Source organism: Podarcis bocagei, assembly GCF_964188305.1.
Source record: "Podarcis bocagei genome assembly, chromosome: 14".
NCBI lineage: Eukaryota > Metazoa > Chordata > Lepidosauria > Squamata > Lacertidae > Podarcis > Podarcis bocagei.
In genome coordinates this window covers 38739693-38764211 of record NC_138139.1, presented here as the reverse complement: position 1 = coordinate 38764211, position 24519 = coordinate 38739693, and the positions used below count along the sequence as shown (strand labels likewise).

Here is a 24519-nt window from a genome sequence, read left to right as displayed (position 1 = left end):
CAGTAAAGTGACTAATACCTCATGATCAATGGCATCAAAGGTCACAAAAAGGTCTAACACATCAGCAGGGTGCTATTACCAATATTATTCTCAAGGTGACAGTCACTGATAAAGTGCAGTTTTTAATGGATCCAGAAAATGTTCAGGATTTAAGCATGCCTGAAGCTGGGTACGTTATAACTCAATAATCATATCCAGAAAGGGTAGGTTGGAAACAGCTTGATAGCCATTTGGGAAATCTGCATTCAGAATAACTATTTTTGGGCCACCAGAATTATTTGAGTAGTAATACCTTATCACAATATCTTATCTCGGTAAACCAAGGAATCCCCACATTCCAAAATGTGCTCACTTTCACACACCCCACCATGATTTGTCCACACTTAAGATTCCTAAGAGCATGCCTGTGCCTTTGGTCTGGTTTACACATGTAACAGAATGAAGTGGAAATAATGTTAACAAGAGTAGCAGAAATATACTTCAATGCTTGAAGCTACTGGTACTGGATCACATTTTTAATGCTTTCGTATATGAAAAAAATCCCTGCAAGCTGAACTCTAGATAAAAAATAAATTGTTAAGCTACAACCTCTCTCCCTGTGGTGCTAATTTTCTACTTACACATTAGAAATATTTTGTGGAGGAACACTGAGCAACCATGTCATTCCCCAACTGCACTGGTATAGTTCACTCTACGACCTCATAATTCGACCACCCCTTTTTGCTACATGTGTAGATGTTACCAAGATTATAACATGGGGAGCAGTGTTGAAATTACATTTTGAAGAGATACAACTAAATTTGTTGAATGCTCACTTGTCTCTGCAAAATTTGGTATTGTTTGGGGGATGCTGAGCTTGGAGGTCCTCAGAAATGCCAAATTTCTCAGCTTTTATTGGCATCACACATGTTCGGTATCACTGAATACTAGGCCTTGGGTATTGTTTTTGTCTGTCAAAACCAACAGCTTCCATGTCTATATGTCTTAATTTCCATATGGGGAATAAGGAGACACACACTTAATCTACCTAAGAGAGCAGGGCAACATTTAATGAATAAATTGTTTATGTGAAGGGCTCCATAGAAAAAAATTAACTGAAAGGTGTGTCACAGACTGCTTACATTGATATAGTCCCTTTGACTCCAGTGGCAACCATACTAAAAATAAGTGATTTGTGAATAGACCCTTTTATAGAGCTACTGAGGTGGGACTGCTTACATACAGTATATGCATGTGGGTGCATATTTCAATATGGCTAAGCGTCAAGGCTGAAATTAAAGAAAAGATGGGGCAACTTACAATAGGAACCACCTCCTTATTTATTTTATTAACTTACCACCACAAACACACACATTTTATTGATGACCTAGCTGTGAACACCTAGTACATTTGGGAACATGTACCATCTTCTCCCTCAGATCAAAACAGTTCTGCTTCACAATGGAAGAGGCTGTACAAGGAACTCTGATGAGTGGGGAAGAACTAAGTGGTGTTGGGGGCTGATGAACAGAGTATATGAGTATTCATTTTACAAAACGCATGTGTCAGCTGAACAGCAAAGATTTGGAGGAACCAGAGCACATCCTTCAGCAGATGAACCTGCACTTGCTCCTGTTTCCATACCTTTCACCAGAGAGTTTGGAGTGGCTTATATATAAAGTTGTCAGGATCATGGCTGACCCAGACCCTGGAGAGCCCTCTTAGGAGGAAGAGAATTGGGGTTCCAGCACTTTGCTCCCACTCTAGATATGGAGAAACCTGTACCTGTCCAAACACTGATTAAAAGCAGTGGCAGATCAGACAAGTCTGAAGATGCTGTCAGGCAGTTCTATTGACAGAGCTCCAGTTGGGAAGAAGAGTACTCAAGAGGAAGGAAAAGACCAATAATATCATTTGTTATGTACTAAAAGATATTGTAAAGTGACATCCCAGTGGTGATGGTTTCTTAATCTTTCAATCCCTAGCTTTTTTTTTTAGCTCAGTAGTCTAATCACAAGGCTTCACTGCCTCAATAATAATAATAATAATAATAATAATAATAATAATAATAATAATAATAATAATAATGTTATATTAATTAGGTATGTATGACAAATTTCTGATGAGCTGTCAGTTATAATGATGCTCTTCCAGGATGGCAGCAGAAGGGGTGGGGAAATAATGAGCCTGGATATAGCTGGGGAACCTACCAGTAAAGTGCCTTATATACTTTCAGATCTTCAGCCCATCCAGTGATGTATGAATGATGGGCAATATTTGGAGGCCCCTTGCTTTATAGTCAACCTTCGTTGTAGAATGTTTGGGCTTGTTCACTCAGAAAGTAGAATGTGTCTTCATTAAAAGTTTTGGTAGCACTACATCTATCCTTCATAGTTAGCACTCATCACTTACTTCCCCCATGAGCCCTGGAGCGTGCCTGCTGCACAGGCTAGAGATCAATTCATGGACTAACAGGGTAGGCAGGAATAGCTCTGCTGACTGAAGCAAGACCTAAAAAGCCTTTTAACTCCAGAGACTCCCTCACATGCTAACAAGGAGGCTTGCTACCCACCACCATCACACTAAGCAACAGTAAATTCTAAATTGTACATTTAAACAAATCAAATTTCCCTTGCCATGCAAGAAGTGGGGATTCTTTGGGTAAGGGCTAGAATTCTGTCCCATTCACAGAACCAGAGGCCACCTATGCCACCTATGGACTAAGGCAGTGTTTCCCAACGTTTTTTGGGCAAAGGCACACTTGTTTGATGAAAAAAATCTCGAGGCACACCACCATTACAGCCCCGTGACGTCAGCGCGCAGCGTCACGCCGGGAGGGACGCACGAAAGTGTAAGTTTCATTTTTTTTCCCTCCCCCTTGCCGGGGAACCTCCAAGCTTTGGGGGTGGGGGGGGGAGGAGGCAGCAAAGCGAGGCAGGAAGGAGAGCGCGGCTTGGCTGGGTGAGCTTTGGCAGGGGCAGGGAATGAGAGCCGCGAGGCGGGCGCTGCGGACGGAGGCGCTGCCCGCCGAGCTCGCAGGCAGCCAGGCAGGCAGACGGCGAGAGCCCCGCGCTGGGCGGCCTCTCCTCGCCGCCGCCGCCCCGCCTCTCGCCGCCCGACTCGCCCGCCTCCCTCCAGGCAACATCTCGCGGCACACCAGGCAACATCTCGCGGCACACTAGTGTGCCGCGGAACAGTGGTTGGGAAACACTGGACTAAGGAAGTCTTCAGATCCAACATCTTTAACAGTATAGTTGTTATTATGGGCATTACAAAGGGCCAAGCTAGATGTTATACACATGGCTGCTGCTGAAAAGTGGACACCTATTTAACTTTGTGTTTGTAACCACTGATAGAACTTAAGCATGTCCTGATTTTAGAGCTGCACCAAACCCCTAACCTCCTTGGACCTTTCTTTACAAAAGGAGCTAGCTATTAGATGACACCCATAGAGAGAAAGCCATTTGATGCTCAGCAGTTATGAGGTAATCAAAGGTTTTCTTCTCCCTCCCCCGTCCCATCTTAAGAAGCAATTTTGTGTAAAGATAAGAGCCATTCTAAGTGGCTCTTAAATAAATTTCTTTCTTTTTTTTTAATAGGGAGGAGCCCTCAGACCACTTCCATTTCACTTCCCCCCTTGAAATTCCACCTCCTGGAGCTTCCACTGCCACTGCCTGAACTTTGAAATCAAATATGTGTTTATGGGACGGAGGTATTGGTTTGTTTTTGTTCCATTATGTATTTTGTGTTCTTATTTTGTACTTTTAATGTTATGAACTGCATTGTGATCTTATGATGAGGATGTACACATTTAATAATAAATAAATAGATAAATAAATTGGGAGCGGTTTTTCCCCTGCAGCTTCCCTTCAGACATTAAGAATTTGGGCCAAATTTTGGTTGACCAAAATGTCCAGCCGAGCCCTACTTGATATTATAGCATTCCATGTTTCTCTGTCTTTTGCAAACAGCAGCCATGAAGTGGAGTAAGGTTGGGGGAGGGAAGGACATGGGTAAGATTTTTGAAGATGCTATGGAAATGGAAGGAAGACATAAAGATGTAGTTACCATTTCAGTGGGAACTGTGTGGGAACTGGTCTAAAATATCACAAGAGAGAAACTTGTTATTCACCCTCACCTGCCTGAACAACTTTCTTCCTCATTTGGGCCTTGCTGAGCTTGCTTTGTTTTGGTCCTGAGTCCCTCCTTGATAACTTGCTGTCCATTTTCTACTTTATTCCAAATTGTGTGCTGGCTTCAGAACATTGCCTCTTTGTTTTGCCATCCAACACTGAATTTCTTCCTCATCCTGGACTTGATCAAGGCCCAGCTTTGCTTTAAGCTTGGGAATATCCGCACAATCCAGGGATAACTATTCATAAACTGATTTCCATTTTGATCTTTGTAAAATTTAGATGAGGTTATGTGAGTTGAGAGAGAGTTGGTTATCAGATTCTAGCTTACCACTCTTTTACATCTAAATAAATGACTGTGTCACAGTAGGGCTGTTGGTAGGTGGTGTGGCTAAGGGATCTAAGGATTTTAATTTTTTTTGTAATAGACCGGGTTTTCATGTGATATGAACTGTGCAGTAATATCCTCTGACTCTTGATTGTATGAAGAAGTTTTTGAAAATGACCAGCTGTTTTATTTTACAGCATGAACTAAATCTTAAGATGGTGAGTGCATCCTCTGAACAGTTCATCACAAGTACAAATTGCAATTTGGCATGCCATCATGAACCTTTTTAGTTTGAACTGAGCAGCCATGTGCCAAACTGCAGTCTGTACTTGTGATGAATGATTCAGATGATCCACATGCTGTGAATGTGAAGCAACAGACTGAAAAATTAAGCATTCTGCTACAAAGCAGTTCTGAGAATCAACTCTTTGTTTAGCTTGCTTCTGACTGTGTGGCCTGTTAATCTTGGTCCTGTGGTTTGACTTGGAGTGAGTTTGCAGAGTTTACTATTTCCTTTTTGGAACATGTGAAATGCAGACATGCACCTGTTAACACCCTGGGACACTACTGGCCAAGACACATATCTATTTGGAGAAATGCATCTCTGCACACTAGGTGTATCTCTGATCTCCACTAGGATCACTGTTGCAAATGCATCAAGGATGCCTGCTGTTTTAAATGTGACTTGCCCTCAGATGGATTCTTATATGGGCCAACAGTTTTAACTCAATTTGCTTTAAATGTGCTGGTTTCTCCCTGGCATGGAAAAGCGTGACAGCAAAAAGGTCAAAGTGTGGCAATGCATGGGGTATGATTTTGTTCTGTCCTGAGCCCAACACTGCATCTCTTACCATTCAATGCTCAGAGACCTGGGACGGAAGGCAGACAGCTCAGCCGAGGCATACTCAGCTTTCCTTCTCTTCTCCTGCTTCTGTTTAATTGATAACCGGTGTGTGAACTTAGAAAGGCTGCCCTCAGACCTGGGGAAGGGGGAAAGGAGAGGTGTTAACTTCATCATAGCATGACAATAACCAAAGGGAATGGCAGGAGCAAGAGGCCAAGATGGAAAGGTAGGTGGCAGAATCTTAGAAAAGGAAGGAGCAGAGCAATGAATTCACAGGACCACCTACTACTATAGGTGGTTCAGTGCATGTAAAACTAGCATGATTTACTCACATAGCTAGGCTTCCATCAAATAAGTGTAAAGTGTGGCTTTCTTCTACACTTGCATGGAATACTGTTTCAAAGTGGAGAAACAATTCAACAATAGCTATTTGAATGCTGGTTTGAAAGCTATTTGAAATCTGCTCTGAGACCCTTTTTGGCTAAAGGGTGGGGTATAATGACTATAAACAAAAAAAATGTTGAAAACTGCATATTTTAACTAGGCAAGTAAAGCATTTTTTTAAAGGTGGCAAGACATTTTTATTAAGGAGTCTGGTGGCATCTTTCAGTCTTAAAGCACAGGTTGAAAGTTTTGAAGTCACCGATTTAAGGGATATTCAGAATGAAGGTGAGGGAGTCAGCAAAGAAATTGCTAAAGCAACTTCGTGGTCCTCAGTGTATGCATCCATATTGGTATTTGCTTGTGTGTTACATATATATCTAAGCCAGTACATTTTTGTGACTTACTTTAACCAAGCAAATTACCTCAGAAACATTTCCCAGAAAAGCAGCCCCACTGTCTCTCTCTTTACAATACTGGAATAAACCTCAAATAGCTAGCTATTATTCAGATATGTTTTTAAACATTGGCATCTTCAATTCATTAACTCTGGTTATTGATATATTTTTCAGTTTATAAATTTGCTGTTCTTCATGACAGAGTGAAGACAGTTTTTTGGAGGAGGAAGCCAAATGTCTAAATATTACCACTGAGAAAGAATAGGCTTGGGCTTTTTAATATCATTCTTTAGAAATAATCATTTGTTTATTTTTACTTTGATGGAAGGAATGGGTGATTGCCTTTTTTATGGGGGAAAATGAAACAGCTCTAAAGAAAATACTGGTGGAAAAGATATCTGATTAGGAACAATTACGTATCTCATTAAAGCCTGCAAAACAGAACCCACAGCTCAAAAGCTATCTCTGTCATTAAATTTCTCCCCTGCAATTCCAAGTCAAAGCTCAGGTGGTAATGAGTCATATTTCAATTAACTAGGTCTCAGTAAAACCAAACTATTACCTCGCAGGCTGTTTCTACATTCAGATGCTGAACAGAGCAATGGGGAGATACCCAAGTGATATGGTTTAAAGGCTTAGATGAAAAACTGCTTTCAATAAGCCAGCCATTTCACACACTGCACAGGTAGGTAAAATTTCACTGTAATTTCTATTCATTAACCACACACACATTTACCCCTTATTCTGTTTAACAGCCATTCAGTACATCAGGAAAGAAGGTAGGTTATCTGGCAACACATGATGTTCTGTGATCAGTCACATCTATCTGTGATCTCCTGAGGCACTGTTCTTTGGAAAAGGTATCGCTGCCCGCAAAAGAGCCTGTTGGATCAGGCCAATGGCCCATCAAGTCCAACATAATTTCTCATAGTGATCTGAAAACTATAGTCTGAAGTTTACAAGATGAATCCAGACACCCCAAAGAGGACCCTAATAATTACTGCCCTGCGTGTTTAAGGAAACGTTTGTGCCAGCTTTCCATGCAATAAAACATAATGCCTGCATTAGTGACCATAATAACTTTGGGTGAAAGTAAATGGTGTTTACATCAGGTCACTCTAAACAAGATCGCTGCCTAGTGCTGTTATACTTGGCAGAGTAATAAAACAAAACCAAAGGAAGACAGCCTGCACTGATTTAAAAGCAACCTTTGGTCTTATTTACTGTGAGAGATTATAGAGCAAACTGAATTAGACTACTATGGTTAAGAGATGTTTGCTTTTGATCCAAGCTTATATCAAAGCACATCAACCTAACTATACAGACATACCCTCACTTAATGTGTGATCAACTCATGTGTGACCACAGATATGTGTAGTACTGGGAAATAAATAAATAATTCAATTCAAACCTGGAAATGGTGGGAGAGCTGGAAAGTCCTGGTGGCTCATGAGGAGACCCTTCCCAGAGCCTAAAGGGGATGTCAATGAACCAAATTCCATAAATAAAGGTTTAAAATGCTTTTTAAAAAAAGAATGTGTGGACTCCAAAATGGTGTGCAGGAGCTCTCACTGCTGCCACACAACCCCATTCAACAGCTGTTGGGTGCAAAGCTGTATTGCAGTGGGCTTGGACACACTGTTCCCTGCTCTTTCTGGCAATGTGGAGGCAAAGGTATAAAATAAAAAGGTACTTCTGGTGCCTCTTAAATCACCGTAGTTCCCTACTCTGACAATCTGGCAAAAGTGAGGGTGGGGGTGAGGGGAATGTAAAGCCACAAAAGGAACCAAGTCATGGAACTTACGCCTTCATCCAAGGTACAAAAAACCAACTGAAGACAGGAGGCAAAGCGATATAATCCATAAAGAACCCCCAAAACTAAAGGTAAAATCCAAAGCAAGGAAAAAGCTCAGCTTCAAAAAAAAAGGGGGGGGAATCAAAGCACATGTAAAGTAACTAAATTTATTCAGCACTGAAAAGACCGGAGGCACAGCAGAACAAAAACAAGCATTTATAGGCTTTTTAGAGGGTTCTCCTCACTTACGCACTTTTCCTTTATGCACGCAAGGCCCCCAGAATGTAACTCCCATGTAAGTGGGTAGTCGCCTGTGTTGTAGTAACAGTGGTAATCTATTTGTAGTACTTTCTTCCACACATGGAACAAGTCAAAGATATGTACTTGCACCCACCTTATTTAATTTATACTTTGCTCATCTTCCCAAATATTTGGCCTCAACATCTTTTCATCCTCTTAAACTAAACACTGCTAAAGTTAACTTCCTGTTATATGCAAATGAGTCCATCTTAATCTTGCAAACCTGGTTATGACTTGCGGCACAGCTCATTGGACTGGCAGGTTAGCATAGGAGAAAACTGTAACTATTAACTATGCAAAACGGTGCTTTCAAAAAGGAAGACCAAGTATTCTATGGCCATGGATAGCCACAGATTAAAATAAGATGATTCCTACAGTCATCTCAGGATCTGGTTTCATGACTCTACCAACTGGGCTATGCAGGGCAAATCATCAAAGGTCATAGCAGAGCATTACTTTGATTTTTATAATAAGAGCATTACTTTGATTTTTCTTCACAAAAGCAGGTAAATTTGCTTTGGGAGCCAAATGACTATATACTACAAAGGCTGTGAAGCAAATATTGTATGAAACTTCAATCAGATTTCCTTGGCTTAAAATTTCCTTAGAAAAAATCTGAATCATTATTTATTAGTGCTGTAGTAGGTACACCTAAATGTGTTGCTAGTGACACTAGTGACCTTAATCTGGAAGTAAAGCATAGCTCATTAAGTAGCTTGGCATGCATATACACTATTCATTATTAGCTCCAAATCTGCTCCTCTGCCTCTCCAAAGTCTATGGCACATCAGGTGCTGCTTGATTATTTTGTGTTTGCACTGAAAAGTGAGTTAATGAGAAAAAACAGTGATGCTGGTCTGTTTGTCTCCTCCTTATCTGCTGTCTTTGGATCTAGTGCAAGCCAAAGAAATCTGCGGTTGAACAGAGAATATATGGTTATATAAGAGTTATGTTTCACTTGGACCACTGACACCACAGTCACTGGGCCTGACTTGGTCTGCCTCTAACAAATGAATGCCATATCTAAATTTACTAACAATCTTGAATACAAAAAAAGCAGTTTTGTCTGGTGTTGGGGAGTCATCCACCAAGTGCCCTGTTAGCCAGCTGGGCTCCCCTCTGCATGGGCAGGCAGGAGGCGCAGCACAGCCTCACTTGACTCTGGTAGGGGGTTGCTCCAGCAGCGGCAGCAAGGGCTGGGCTGGTACGGTGAGCTCCATTCACCCTCCGCACCACATCTTCCCAGCACAGTGTGTGCCCTGGGCACTGGTAAACCATGCTACCACTGATTCCATGGCAAGTTGTTATTCTTTATGGTCACTGCTTCCTGGTTCTGATGAGTCCAGAGTCAATGCAATAATGAACAAGAACAACTCCATCCAAGACAATGACATCCACAAGCAGAATTTTGCTATACCTCCGAGGAACATAGAATTATTATTTTCTATGGTCATTCTGTCCTTTATGCCTTGGGCCACAGAAATGGCTCTTATAGAAGTTATTCCTCTGTTCAAATTTTTTATCTGTGCTTGTGAATACGAAAGTGGTGCTTGCTGAAATCTAGTAGAATGTATAGCAGTGAGCTCAGTCTAATTCAAGACTTACTTAAGTAACCAATATTTAAACACAGATCCCACAAATTTGTGAGCATATTCAGTAATAATAAAAATTTTACTTTATTACCAAGCAGATGAACTTATCACAGTTATCAAGGACAAATGTACTATTTTCTTACGTGGCGCTCAATATACACTTCTTGATCAGCTTTTCTGGCAAAATGGAGAAACCCAGTTTTCCTCTGCTGGCTCTCCAATAATTTGTGAAGGTTATCAACACCTTACTCTAAGCAACTGAGCTATCTAGGTGGACTTGGGGGGTGCGTTCCTATTTGCTCACATGCACTGGGCACCAAGAGGGCACTGCAGGGGATACTGCAACAGTGATGAACAACAGAAGGAGAGAGGTGGGGTGCGTGTGCTGAATTTTGGTATTGCACAGGATGCCGCTGAAATTTTAAAGCCCGAAGTCTGCCACTGTTGGGGGCTCTCCTCTCTAGGATACAAGGATTGAGACTCTTGAGATGTATGGAAGTTTATTTCAGCAACAAACTCACTGTTGGGTCTGCAGTAGAGAGCATATTTAAGTTTCTGTAGAGTAAGTCTTTACTTCAAGGATATTCCTACAGAGAATATCCTTCAAGGTCCTAATTCTAATAGGAAGCAGTAACATTCAAGAACAAATAACATGGCTTCTTATAAAGAGGGTTTAGATTTGTCTTTGTCTTTCAAGGGCTTAACATGGAATTAACAGCATGTAGATATGTGATCATGCAGATCATTTACACTGCAAAGAGATTCTAGTTTATATCGTATTTTTCGTCCCATAGGACGCTCCGTCCCATAGGACACACCTAGTTTTTTTGGGGGGAAATAAAGGGGGGAAATTCCTTTATCCCCCCCCCAAACCAGGTCGGGGAACAGCGGGATGGCGGCGCTGTGCCTCCCCGCTGTCCCCCGAGCTTGTGGGGCTGGCCGATGTCTGCCCGAAGCGCGGGGCGCTCTGCTTCAGCGCGCCCCGCGCTCCGTGCAGCAGGCTGCTATCTGCAGCCTAGGGAGCCCTGCGGGAACTCCCGCAGGGCTCCTCACGCTGCTGATTTCTGCCCGGGGTGAGGGGCGCCCTGGTTCAGGGCGCCAGGCGGCAGGCTGCTATCCGCAGCGTGGGGAGCCCTGCGGGAACTCCCACAGGGCTCCCCACGCTGTGGATGTCTGCCCGGCGTGCGGGGTGCTCTGTTTCAGGGCGCCCCGCACACTGGGCGGCAGGCTGCTATCCGCAGCCTAGGGAGCTCTGCGGGAACTCCCGCGGGCTCCCCAGGTTTGCTGATAGCTTCCTGAAGCCTGGAGAGCGAGAGGGGTCGGTGCGCACCGACCCCTCTCGCTCTCCAAGCTTCAGCGAAAGCCTGTATTCGCCCCATAGGACGCACACAGATTTCCCCTTCATTTTTGGAGGGGAAAAAGTGTGTCCTATAGGGTGAAAAATACGGTATATTGTGAAGTGTAATAATAGTGCATCCAGGATGAATGGGATAGCCACATCTTTTCCTCATCTGCTATTCAATTTATTTATTTGCTTAATGTTTGTATTTGCTGATTTTGCAGTTAGACCCCTATATCATAAGTCAAAATTCGGGAATTTATCATCACTCAGAAACACACAGGGTGTTCAAGTAAGGATTCAAAGTACAGTAAGCAGATTTCTGCAGTCATCATGAAGTTGGTTTAGTACTAGTTTGTTTGTTTGTTTTCTGAAGGGGTCCAATACAGGATGGACTTTAAAGCCAATTGTAATTTAAAAGCAATTTGTGTCTAGTTTGCCCAGTTAATGCTGGCTGTGCAGCCTACTGTGTATGTGATTTCTTTAGAAAACTTGTACTGAATTAACAGTGTACAGCACCTGCAATAGTGAAAACATAGTGTGAAAAACAATGCATTATAAAGCCCAACCACTCTTTTCTACACACACAATATTTTTGTTCCTTTACATATGAAAGTGGCTCCTCACATCACAGCTTACAGCTGCGTCCTTCTTAACAATGCCCTAGAGAACACTTAGTATGCTGAGCAGGGGGTGGGAATTATTTCTAAAAATAAGGGTGAAGGATATTATTATTAGTTTGTTATATTGTAATGTCAATGAGGATGGTTCATATGTCTGTGATAGAGCACGTGCTGGGAATGCAGTAAGTTCCAGGTTCAAATCTGGTGTCTCAATTAGGGATGCAAAGATATGTCAATCTATAGCCTTAGTTTCTCATTTTTCTAGCCTTAAATTCAATTCTCCACAATTCTGCAGCAACCTGCAATTTTTTAAAAAAACAACTCATAAAAAACCTACAATTTAGTGCCAATTTCTCCTAATAAACACATTTTTGTATTTTTGTACACCTTTTGAATAATATACACATATTTGCAAGCAATTTCACCAAATATATTTTTATTTTTATACATATTTCCCCCCAACATTCTTACATTCCCTAATTTATCAGGGAGGCCCATTTTGTGGCCTGGTGCAGCAGGGGGGAGAGGAGCAATTGGCATCTTAGGTCTCCTGCACAGCTGTGAAATGCTTTGTGTGCTTTGCAGCTGTGTAGGAGGCCAAAGGACATGGAGACTTCAGGGAGCCAATCAGCAGCTGCACTGGGCTCCCTGGAGGATAGCATATTGGAGCTTCTGGCTGGATCCTTACGAGGAAGGGGCACCCAGCCCCATCCAATAGGAGGTTCCACTTAAAGGATTCTGCTGGGCAGCACTTTCTATCCAGAAACCTAGTCAGGCTAACAGGCTACAGAGCCCTCTATTACTGGCCTAATGGGTACCACAAGAAGTGGTTCATGCCATGGGGGATCCCAACATCAGCCAATCCCCATCTATCAGCTAACAACAGATCACCCAGTAGGCTGGGTGATTAAGAGATTCATGCCCAAATTTGTGGCTTTTGTTGTTATGCACCACCTGCTGCTCCACACAGAGCTTCACTACACCTGCAAATGTATTTTTTTGTAACCATTTGGTTGGATAACTTCATTGGAAAATTCAGATTAGTGCAAATTTCAAAGAGGTAGCTGGGTTTCATTTCTCATATTGTTTTGGAAAGTGTGTAATTTGATAGAGTCACCGTTAAATGCAAACCAAATCCCTAGACTCCATTTAAAAGGTTTGGGATGCAAAAGACCTATGGTGTGAGACCCTAGAAAACTGCTGTAAGAGTAAACAGTGCTGGGACAGGTGGACTGTCTGTCCTGGTATTGTGCAGCTTCATACAGAAAGAGGAGGTAACATAGCTCAGTGGTGCAGCATGTGTATGTGTTCTACATGCAGTAGGTCCCAGTTTCAATCCATGGTATCTCCAGTGAAACAGATGAAGTAGTAGTTGATAGGAAAGTCCCTTTGCCTGAGAATTTGGAGATCAGTTGCCAATTAGAGTAGACAACAGTGGATAACATAAGCAAAAAATCTCACCTGGTATAAATTCTTATGTAGCTTTGCATAGGTTTCTGTGGCAAGACTGCCCAAGGTAAAGATGCTCAACATGCTCCCAAATATTTGCTCTTCTTTAGGAGCAAATCAAACCGAAGCAGACTGCTATCAGTCCTTCCTAAGGTCAAGGGTTAATAAAGTACAGTGGTACCTTGGTTCCCGAACGCCTCCGCTATTGTACGTTTCGGTTTTTGAGCACTAAAAATCCAGAAGTAAATGCTTCTGTATTCAAACATTTTTTGGAACCCAAACGTGCGACATGGCTTCCGCTGAGTGCAACCAATGGGAAGCAGCCCCTCGGTTTTCGAAAATTTCAGAAGCCGAACGGGCTTCTGAAATGGATTCTGTTCAAGAACCAAGGTACCACTACACTAGTACATCCTTATAACAGGAAATGTGTAAGTAAAGCAGTCAAAATGATGAAGTAAACCACAGTTAGATGAAAGCCAAAAAGTAGTTACTCTCCATTTAAAAAGAGGTCAATTTCCTTTGTTCCAAGTATTCTTCAAACCTTTATTTGTGAACAGAAAAATAGGAAATAGAGATAAAGAAACATCTTCGTACCAGTGTTATGCCAACTTCAAAACACTAGTTATTCATAGTTCCACAAAACTACCCTGATGTTATAATATTTACATTGTGGAAGTAAGTTGCACTGATTTAAACAGAGCTTACTAAAGATACATATTTAGTAATGCTGAGCCAAACAAGTGTGGGGGTTGGGTGGGGAATTTCACCTAGCCTTAGCATTTAGCGCCACAAGGTACACCTTTTAATAGCAAGACATTTTGGCAAACAGCATTCACTTGGTTGTTTCAGGAGCTTTGGAGTACTGGCTTTTAATTAAGAGCACAAGTTATGGACTAGATAACCTTTTAAATGGGTCCCTTGCCACTTACAATTCTGTGATTCTGTGATCCTTTACATATTTATTTTACTGCTGCCTTTCTTCCATGGAACTGAAAGCAGTGTACAGAGAATTTGCAGAAACTTACAATATCACGCACCAGTGACCTCCAGCACAGACTACTGCAATGTGCTCTACATGGGGGTGCACCTGAAGACAGTCTAAAAGTTGCAGTTAGGGCAGAATGCAATTCCTAGATTGGTGAGTGGGGTATCCTGATGGGACCATGTGTTGGTACTGCCACTGGGCGCTGCACAGTTGGTGCTCATCCATATTTCCACTTGTCTCATGCCTAGAAAGCATGGGTCCAGGCGGTTTTCAGCTTGCCATTGCTTTCTAGGCCGAGATCTGAGTGGTTTTCTATTTGTCCTGTCACTTTCCCTAGGAAAATCCACTCTTTAGTGCTGAGTCAGAGCAAACATCAATCCATGGAAAACCCAATCCATATTTGCTCCAATACACTGGCAAAGATCAGGTTTCCCTGGGGGAAAGCAGAGGGACAACCAGAAGTCTGGATAAGCCCTTGGTGCTGCAGAACAAGTCCTTTTTGATGGCAGTTCCCTATTTATGGAATACCCTTCCCGGCAACATGTGCTTCTCTCCCCCTTTGTTAACATTCAGAACAAATTTTAAAACATTCCTGTTCACCCAGGCATTTGATCGCTGAAATATACTGTCCCTAGTAACCTTAAACTTATTACCTATGAGAATATTTAATATTTTATTATTTATTTATTTACAGTGGCGCCTCGCAAGACGAAAAGAATCCGTTCTGTGAGTCTCTTCGTCTAGCGGTTTTTTCGTCTTGCGAAGCAAGCCCATTGACGGATTAGTGGATTAGCGTTATTAGCGGCTTTTAGCGTCTTATCGGTTTAGCGGATAAGCGGCTTAGCGGCTTAGAAAAAGGGGGGGAAGGGAAAAAAACATTTTTGTCTTGCAAAGCAAGCCCATAGGAGATTTGTTCTGCGAAGCACCTCCAAAACGGAAAACTCTTTCGTCTAGCGAGTTTTCCGTCTTGCGAGGCATTCGTCTTGCGGGGCACCACTGTATTTATTAAAAATCTGTACACTGCTTGATTGTTAAAAACTTCAAAGCAGATTTCAAAAACGTAAAACAATAAAATCAAGAAAAAGTTATGCCCATACTTAGAAGCATGCACAAGTTAAAATACTAAACCAGATAAAAATTACCTCAATTTTCATCTGGGTAGACTTATCGAAACACAAATGTTTTTTGGAGGCGAGAAGAGTACAGAGACGGTGCCTGCTTTATATCAATAGGCAAGGAGTTCCAAAGTGTAGGTGCTGTCACACTAAATTACTGGGTTCATACAAATGCAAAACGTGTATTATGTGGCACCTCTTGTAGTGCCAATTCTGCCAATGGAAGCGGTTGAGTGGGCACATGTGGGGTAAGATGATCTCATAGGTACACGAGTCTCAAGTTGGTAAGTGCTTTATATGCTAATAGTAACACCCTGAACCTGGCCTGGTAGCAAATCAGCAACCAGTGCAGATCTCTAAGCGCAGGTGTTATGCTGACAAGGCCTCACTCCTGTCAGCAATCATGCTGCAGCATTCTGCACTAACTGCAGCTTCTAGTTCAAGCACGAAGGAAGCCCCACATAGAGAGCATTGCAGTATTCTAGTCTTGAATACCAGTGCCTCAACTGTTGTGACAAGGCTCCCCCTATCCAGGAATGGTCATAGCTGTCAAACCAGTCATAGTTGTTAAAATGCTCTCACTACCCGAACCTTCAGTGACAGCTGAATCTAGAAGTACCCTCAGACTACAAACTTGTTCATTCAGGAGGAGTGCAACCACATCCAGCGTAGGCAACTGACCAATTTCTCAGACAAGACAGCTTCTCACCCACAATGCCTCCGTCTTGCCAGGGTTCAAGCTCAGCTTGTTTTTCCTAATTTTGTTTTGTTTTGTTTTAAAAAATGTGTATTCTTGGGCTGTTTTATTGTGTGCTACCCTGGACTCCTTTGGGAGGAAGAATGGTATAGAATTTTTAAGGACTGAATCGATAAAAAATACATAAAACACAGATCTCCTTAGCTCGGCTACATCATGTGCATTCAAACCATGCCTTTCTCCCTTTAAAATTATACCGAGGAGGGCCTGTTAGTAAGCTGTGGCCATTTATTTACAAAGAGTTTTGTATAGTTTCAGTAACCTTACACTGTAACTGACATTTCACTTGCTTCAGATTATTTATTCTGCTTCTGCGAGTCACAGATAGCAGAAAGGGGCAATACAAGGCAGTGAATTTACACTCCTGGCCACTGGAAATATCGTTCAGTAGTTCCTCCAGCTTTTGACATTTCACCATGCATTGCTCATGCATTCTGAAGCAAACCTTAAGGACTAGAAAGCCTCACACTGCTTTAAAACAAAAGCCTAACTTTCAGAAAGCCAAATTCTACAATCAGTTCCACATTGTGCAGCTTTTCTGTGCTCCCACAGAATCAAAGCGTACACAAGCCCTGAATTCAGGTACCGGTAACTGGCTGACTTAAAGTTGCTCTGGAACAAACGTTCAGTTATGTGCCTCTATCAAATGGGGAAAGTAGCATTGTTATCTCTTAAGGAACATTCGTGTGTATCTGATACACCCTTTCAGCAAAACAAACGCACGGAATACTTTAGAACAATGTCCTACAAGTTGGTTGATGAGGTCAAATGTAACGAGTTTGTCAAGCTTCCTAACTACTTGTGAGCACAGCCAGTCCTAGGCAGAAATGTCCTCCTGAGAGACATCAAAATATTGCCATGGATGTACAGTGCATGCTCAGGTAGCAGCTATGCAGGCACACCTTTTTTGCAGGTATGCCATTATAATCATTAACATTTTTAAAGGACTCTTCTTTCAGGAAGGAAGTTCAGCTGAGAATTAGTTCCCTTTTCATTCAGCCTGAAGTAAGAATCTTGTGTAATGTGAAAACCCTAAACTCAGAAATCAAACCAATATATAATGATTTTTGCATTTCCCAGGGGCAAAACAACCATTACCTACCCTAGCTAACTATTAGTAAAGACATATGAAGCCCTGATAAATTTTCTTAATTTCAGTAAAGTTATCTTCAGCTTTCTTTGTAATTACTGTTTCACCTGAGCAGAATTCTCCTAATTGACCTAAAATTTTGCTTTAGAATAAATTCAGTGGCAGTTTGGAAATTTTATTTTAAGAAAACTAGGTTTCACTTGGAGCAAAAGAAAATAAAGCAGCTTTTCTATAACACCTTAAAAAGTAAAAGGAGCCAAGGCACCACAACCAAGAAGGCTGTGCTTCAGAATATCATTTCTGAATTAGGGCATGCATTATTATGGAGCAGCATGCAATCTCTGTCTAACCAAACATACCTAAAGATCATATTGTCTTAGTACTAGCAAGGGCTGGTCCATCATGCTGCATTTATTTTTCCACTTGCTCATCTCTCAAAATAAGACAACATATAGGCCCTAATATTCTCCTAATTCATATATTTAGAAGGCAATGGAAATTATCTCTCATAACCAGAGTTATAACACTTTTGATTTTATGAGGATGAACAGAGATTTATTATTTCAGAGAACCCTGTAGTTTTATCCAGCTGAAGTGAGTATCACAAATGGAAAATGAAATCTTCCACTCTAAGAAATCAGAGTTGTTATCCCCAAACACCAAGGAACCACAAGCCAGAGTCTTCCCATATTCCCACTCCAGGAATTTTTATATGTACATTATATTTAAGTTACTACCTTGGTACCGCTTCACTTCCAAAGTTATACAACACGTAAATCCATCACACAACGAAAACAGCTGTAAGGACTGATAACCCCTTTTATTACAAAAAAGCTAAGGAATCCAAAGTCACAAAACTCACAATAAAATCACACTAATTGAACACATTCCTCTGGTGAAAGAACACATTAAAAATCCTACAGATGACATACCAGGGTCTATCATTAGGCTGCTCTATAAATCATGAATCGGCTAAAAAAAGGCTATGTGTCAGGAAAGTGACACACAGCAACTAGCCCATGAAGTTATGCATTCATCTTTGCCATTATTACATGTAAGCTTAAGTTATCTGTATGTAAAAGATGCACAAAGCAAGGCACTGTCATATACTATACATGGACATCGTTCTGCACATAACACTACAGCTCTGGAGTTGCAATGTGCTTATGCAATGAAAACTGGAAGGATCAGGATGCATGAATGTAATTCTTAGAGTAGACTATAAGTCTCAAGGGTGGGCTTATGTACTTATAAAGGAGTTTTGAGAAGGGCACATGCAACAAGCAAATTCTGAAGGACCTCTCTACTGCCTGTACTCAAAAAATATAGTCCTTTTTAGGCATGAGGGGTACCTACAGCACATACACCTCTATCTAAAGCACTTAGCAATCTACATGACAGTAATACTAAGAGACAAATTGCTGAGGGTGCTGCTGACTGCATTCATCACCAGCCCAGTGGAACCTTGCTTACCATGGCTTGTAGATGTAAATCAGGAGTAGCCATTGTGGTGCTCTCCAGATGTTGTTGAACTGCAACTCCAAACAGCTTCAGTCAACATGGCTAATAGTCAGGAATGAGGGAGTTGTAGCCCAACATCATCTGGAGTGCATCACATTGGTTACGCCTGACATAGATGGATGCAGACAATAATATCAAGTTGCTGAAACACAGCCATATGGATCAGAAGCCTTTTGGGTGGGTGAATTGAAATTCTTCAGGATTTGTACAGGAAATTAGTTAACTGAATGCAAAGATGCTATCCCCCCTTCAAATCAACCTATCAAGAAACAAACACAATGTAAATTTATCTAAGCTAGAACCCTGTCACACAGCTGGATGGCCAGGAGTGGCATCATACATGCACATATCTAAGTAGTAAGACAAACTGCAGGTAAATCACAATATTCTGTCCCTCATCCCTAAGCTAACGTGCTCAGAGCTTTGGTGGGTTGGAAGTGGGGTGGGAAAGAGAATCAACCAATCAACATCCTAGGGAATGAGACCCCTTGCCAACTGGCTGCACCATCAGTTAGGAAAGAGTGCCAAAAATATGGCTAGAATGGGTGTCACTTTAGCTTTCCTCCCTAGGTCCCCCACTGGTACTGCTGCTTTCTCACTCACCTGCTAAATACTTGGGGCTTGTTCTTTATCTGATGCCTCCTGCTCAGGATGATGAATTCACTTCAGGAAATATTTTGAAACACCTTCTCTCCAAGATGCACACATGCACACGTTCCATCATAGACAATAACCTAAACTGAACTACTGCTGGCCAAAATTCCCATTCAGGGGCTGCCAGTTTTCCCTAACAGCCTATTCTGGCTACATTTCAACCCCACCCACCCAAACAAGACCTTCCTCTTCATTTGCCACCCTTATTTTCCTCTCCCATCACCTTAATTCTCTTCTCTCTCTCTCTCTCTCTCTCTCTCTCTCTCCTTTCTCCGCTTGTCGTTTCCCCCCCAATCTTGTTTCTATAGAAACGAGATTAGCAGAGGGGGGAATAAAACAGCCCCATGTGACTCAGATTCCAACACTAAAGAATCTCTCTCTCTCTCTCTCTCTCTCTCTCTCTCTCACACACACACACACACACACACACACACACACACACACTGGTGTTTTACATAACAAGTCATTGTACAGGGATTTTAAAAAAGAGGGTGGTGGTGGTGAGAGAAAGAGGCAGCAGGGAGTTGTAGGGTCAACAGCAACCCATACTTCATCATTTCAGGATGGGTCTGTAAGGTAAAAGCAGCTACATCTTAACTTCTCAAACAATTTCAATATCATTCAAATGAAGCTACAATCCAGTTTTGCTTAAATTATCAACTAAATCAATCCCATTCCCTGATGTGATGTACTGGGAGTGTAAACTGTCTCACTCATTTGCAGGTCCTGCACACCAGTGCCCTAATCTCAGCTTCTATATTTTGTTGTGCAACTGTGAGAAACAATCAGGGGAGGGGACATGTGTTGGGAGGGAGACACAGAGAGGGCAACATGGGCCAACTAAAGAGACTTGGTGGACCATATGTGGACCAGCTTACTGGGTAACATGGCTATAACCCATTATCACTAGAGATAACTTGAAGCTATTCAGTTTCTTAACATTTTCCTAGCTATGAAGACTAGTTACTAATCATTGGCTCATAGATTTTACAAGTGGGAAAAGTTGGTAGAAAACTGAGGTAATAAACTACATACGATTTTAAGTGTCTTTCCACCCACCCATTTATGTGTGGGTTACATTATGCCCCCCATAAGCAAAAATTGTGTAAGGGAGGAACACTTTCTAAACACCTTTTAAACACCCCCCTCTGCTGCTCTCTTTCTCCCACTCTCTCTCCAATCCAGACCAAAAACACTGTATCTAAAAATATTCACAACTAGAATTGAAGTTCATGGGCTGGCTGGAGCATGCACAGAAAAGTGGCTGCTGCTACTGTGCTACCACATGCATCAGCTGTTAGGTGGAGAGGCTGAGCAGCCTAAACAAAGCCCTGCTCTACCTCCGGTCTCTTTGGAATTACCTCCACCCACTCTTTGGGCTCCTGGGAGGTTCTCCTTGTGAGTCACGAGGACTCTCCAACTATCTCCTGTAATTTCCTGTTTTTAATATATCTATTTATTTCCCGGCACTGTGTATATACATGGCCACGCGAGAGTCAATCACGTGTAAGTGGGGTGCCTGTATTATATACCCTCCAAGTGTCCTGGTTTTCCAAGAACAAGTCCTGGAATTACAAAAGCCATCCTGGCTTCTGATACCATTGCCTCTCCATGGCTGCCACTGCCGGTAGGAAATGCTCTGCCTGGAGGTGGGGTGGGGGGATATTTCTAGGTTTTTGAAAGTCTAGGTACAAGTGTTGACTGTGATAACCCCTTTTTATATGCCTGTTGACACTCTCAGAGAACTCTTAGTGAGATGGGATTTACCCTTGTAGAAGCCATGTTGGTTCTGCTTCAGTGAGACATGGTGTATCTAGAAACATTACCTGTTTGTTCGAACTGGAATATGCATTGACCGTGTCTATATGAGGACAATTGAAATCACCCATTACTACCACACTTCTTTCTTTGGATGCCACCTTGATTTCATTGTTCATGTCAATATCACCCATTTTCAAACTCGTTATCACCGTGGGTGTTTTGGTCAGGGAGTTTTCTCCATTCCCTCAAGCTTCTGTTCCACCCACTATATCTATGCTTTCCTCTAAGATCAAGCACTCTAGCTCACTTACTTTGGCTCAGAGGTTTTATGTATAGAAACACCCATACTTGTTAACTCTCTCCAAAAGTATTTGGCACATGTGTTTGACCCTACAGTACTTTGGCCTCTTTGAATCTCTATAGCTAGACTCCATGGGTCGGTCCCCATCCCCTGGATGCTTGCAGGCTCACTGTGGATAGGCCCGCAAGCCATGTGCTTTTATTTCTACTGTGCACCTGTGGCACTAGTGCATACTTACATCAAACAAATCTGATCCTTACAATTTATGTTGAGCTCAGACAGCACTTCCCTGCCTTCAGATCTGTTTGCACATGTCTCTATTCATTGCATTGTAATGCTTGCCATATAGCATGACAAATTGAGATTAAACTGTATCTACACCAATGCATTCACTATGCTATTAACCTGTAAATCAGTGGTTTTAGGAATCTATAACACAGAATCAGAGAGTTGGAAGGGGACTTGGAAGTTATCTAATTATCATAATGCAATGCAGGACCCAACTACAGCATTAGTATGTTTTCTCCTCTCTCCCATATGGATGCTCATTAGACACAGTTATGTTATGTGCATAGGACTTGATAGACAGTGACTTGTCTAAGTAACAACACTTAGAGAATTTACAGCTGAGATTATATTTGATCACTCCCAGATGACAATCTTAACCAATATACTACCTTCACTTTAAATACTTGGCATCTGAACATAGGCGCTGACTCCATGGGGCCTGAGGGGGCTCGAGCCCCCTCAAAAAAATTTTTGGGGGGGCTCAGCCCCCCCAATAATCTCGGGCACCCTTCCAGCAGAGCGCCGCCGCCATCCCCCGCCTCCTCCCCACCTGCTCCCTCGCCAGCCAGCCAGCCAGCCGCGCGCCCTAGTCGGAGAGCCCCGGCCGTCCCCCGCGAGATTAGGGAATCCCCGGGGGCGGGGGCTCCTGCCTCGCTGCTTCGCAACACCACCGCCACTGCCAAGGCACTGCCGGGGGGAATTTCCTTCCTCCTGGCGGTTTCAGTCCCCGCGAGAACGACCGGGTACCAATCGGCTGGCTGGGGGTGTGTGGCTTGCCCTATTTAGGGCCGGAGCGGAGGGGGCTCGCCCTCTCTTCTCCGGCTAGCCCCACGTTTCCTGCATATCAGCTGTTCTGGAGCTGATTAATAGGCGCAGCACGCTCTCCCCTATTCGCTCACGAGGAGGCGGCGCCACCTTATTTGCATATTCATGAGCTTATTTATTATTCATGAGCTTTCCCGGGGCCCCCCCCAATATTTTTTATAAGTCCGCGTCCCTGCATCTGAAAGAAGTTCTGATGAAACTGTGACTGAGAGCGATGGAGAAGTCACCGTGCATTACCTAATACTGAGCATACTAAAGTTTTCTGCCAACATGCATAGCCAATGTGATGGGCCCATCCTGAAAGCTCCTTAGAGAAGTAGGAAGCAGCAAAAACAGTAAGTGTAAAATAGTAGTAGCATCAGCTTCTTCTGCAGATCCTCCACCAGAAACATAAATTTCATTTTCACAAAAAGAATGGCAGAAATTGGTCTAGTGCAGAGAATACTGAGGATAAATGTACAAGATGCTGGATCAAACAGGTTTTGAGCCAAAATTTGTGTTGGCTTATCTGTGTGTAGCAGGGAGGATTGTTCTGCGTATGGGGTGAACTTGAAAGAGTGCATTTTGGAAGAGAATGTTGTTTAAGCTTCACAGTTCTATTTCAATTTTTGCAAATATCAGCACCAACCCTAATTTGAGATGGGCTAAAAATGTAAAGGTAAAGGACCCCTGGATGGTTAAGTCTAGTCAAAGGCAACTATGGGGCGCAGCACTTATCTCGCTTTTCAGGGAGGTAGCCCGTGTTTGTCCACAGACAGCTTTCCGGGTTATGTGGCCAGCATGACTAAATCGCTTCTGAACTACTTCTGGTGAAACAGAACAGTGTGACGGAAGCCAAAGTGCATGGAAACGCATTTACCTTCCCGCCGCAGCGGTACCTATTTATCCACTTGCACTAGTATGCTTTTGAACTGATAAATTGGCTGGAGCTTGAACAGAGCAATGGGAGCTCACCCCGTCACACAGATTCAAACTGCCGACCTTCTGATTGGCAAGCCCGAGAGGCTCAGTGGTTTAGACCACAGCGCCACCCGTGTCCCTGGATTAGAGATGGGAAATATATTTGAAGATATATGGAAAATTCACTGTGGACAACGTGAATCAAAACTTCATAATGTATAACTAGAATACACTGCAATGCAGACACCCCTTCAGCGTTCCAGAAACAGCAGGAGTTAGATGTTGCAAGAATACACACAGGTACTGCACCTGGTGTAGCCAGGTAATTTTAAACTGTGAACTTACTGGACTTATGGGCATGTATTTCTCTTCTCCACCATCCCAATACTATGTTTTACAACTGCTTCTATATTCCTCATGCAAAGGGACAAAAATGCTTGCTAATCCCAATTTTAAAAGGAACAAATAGGGCTGCAATACATCCAGATTTCCCCAGATATTATCGGGATTTCAAAAGTGGAATTGATATCCAGGGGGAATTTCCAAAAGGCGGCACTTTGTCCTGGATCTTAGGCAAGTCAAACAAAAAATCACTTTGGGGGGCATTTTTGGGGTGTCCTGGTTTTTACTTTTTCACATTTTAAATTCCCTTAAACTCATTTAAAATCACTTTGAATGGGCTCTGCCCTGATGGTAAACACATTTACTGTATTTTGAAATAAGCACCATTTTTATGTAGAAAATGTTTTGGGGTTTTTTAAAGAGGAAATAATAAAATGAGCTGAGCATCTGTAACAGTCTATATGCCTGGGTGCCTGGCCCCTGGATAATAAGGAATAAAGAATACAGTGATGATCAGCATCAGGCCCATTGGCTAGGCACTGATACTGGGCATTTTTGCCCCTGCACATATTTTCTACCACTCTCTAGCTAGTCATTTGAGGAGCTGTGGACTTCAGTCCCAAGGTCCAGCCCTACCTATCAGCAAAATTACTCTTTTAACAGAGAGTTACAATTAACAGCCCTGTGGATATGGTCTATTTTTAAGCGCAGGCACAGAATCCTAAAGCAGAGCCAAGGCGGGTAGGTTGCTGTGGGTTACCTTCATGGGGAACCTAACAAAGGTATTGGAGCAGTTCTTGAGACTTACTGGAAAGCTGG

The 24519-nt window shown here is 42.5% G+C and overlaps 1 protein-coding gene across 10 annotated transcripts in view; it reads right to left on the bottom strand.

Annotated features, from left to right (window-relative positions):
• Window positions 1-24519, bottom strand: part of LOC308573170 (ankyrin repeat and fibronectin type-III domain-containing protein 1-like) — a 384306-nt gene that overhangs the window by 73803 nt on the left and 285984 nt on the right. For 6 of the 10 annotated variants that reach the window (XM_081169829.1, XM_081169831.1, XM_081169833.1 and 3 more), the window contains one exon: window positions 5292-5420. The exons of 2 other annotated variants lie outside the window; for them this stretch is intronic. In XM_081169829.1, coding sequence (XP_081025955.1) covers window positions 5292-5420 — 129 coding nt within the window. Of the gene's footprint in view, window positions 1-5291; window positions 5421-19232; window positions 19550-24519 lie in introns of those variants that run through there. 2 more of the 10 variants (XM_081169837.1, XM_081169838.1) reach the window with 2 other exon arrangements.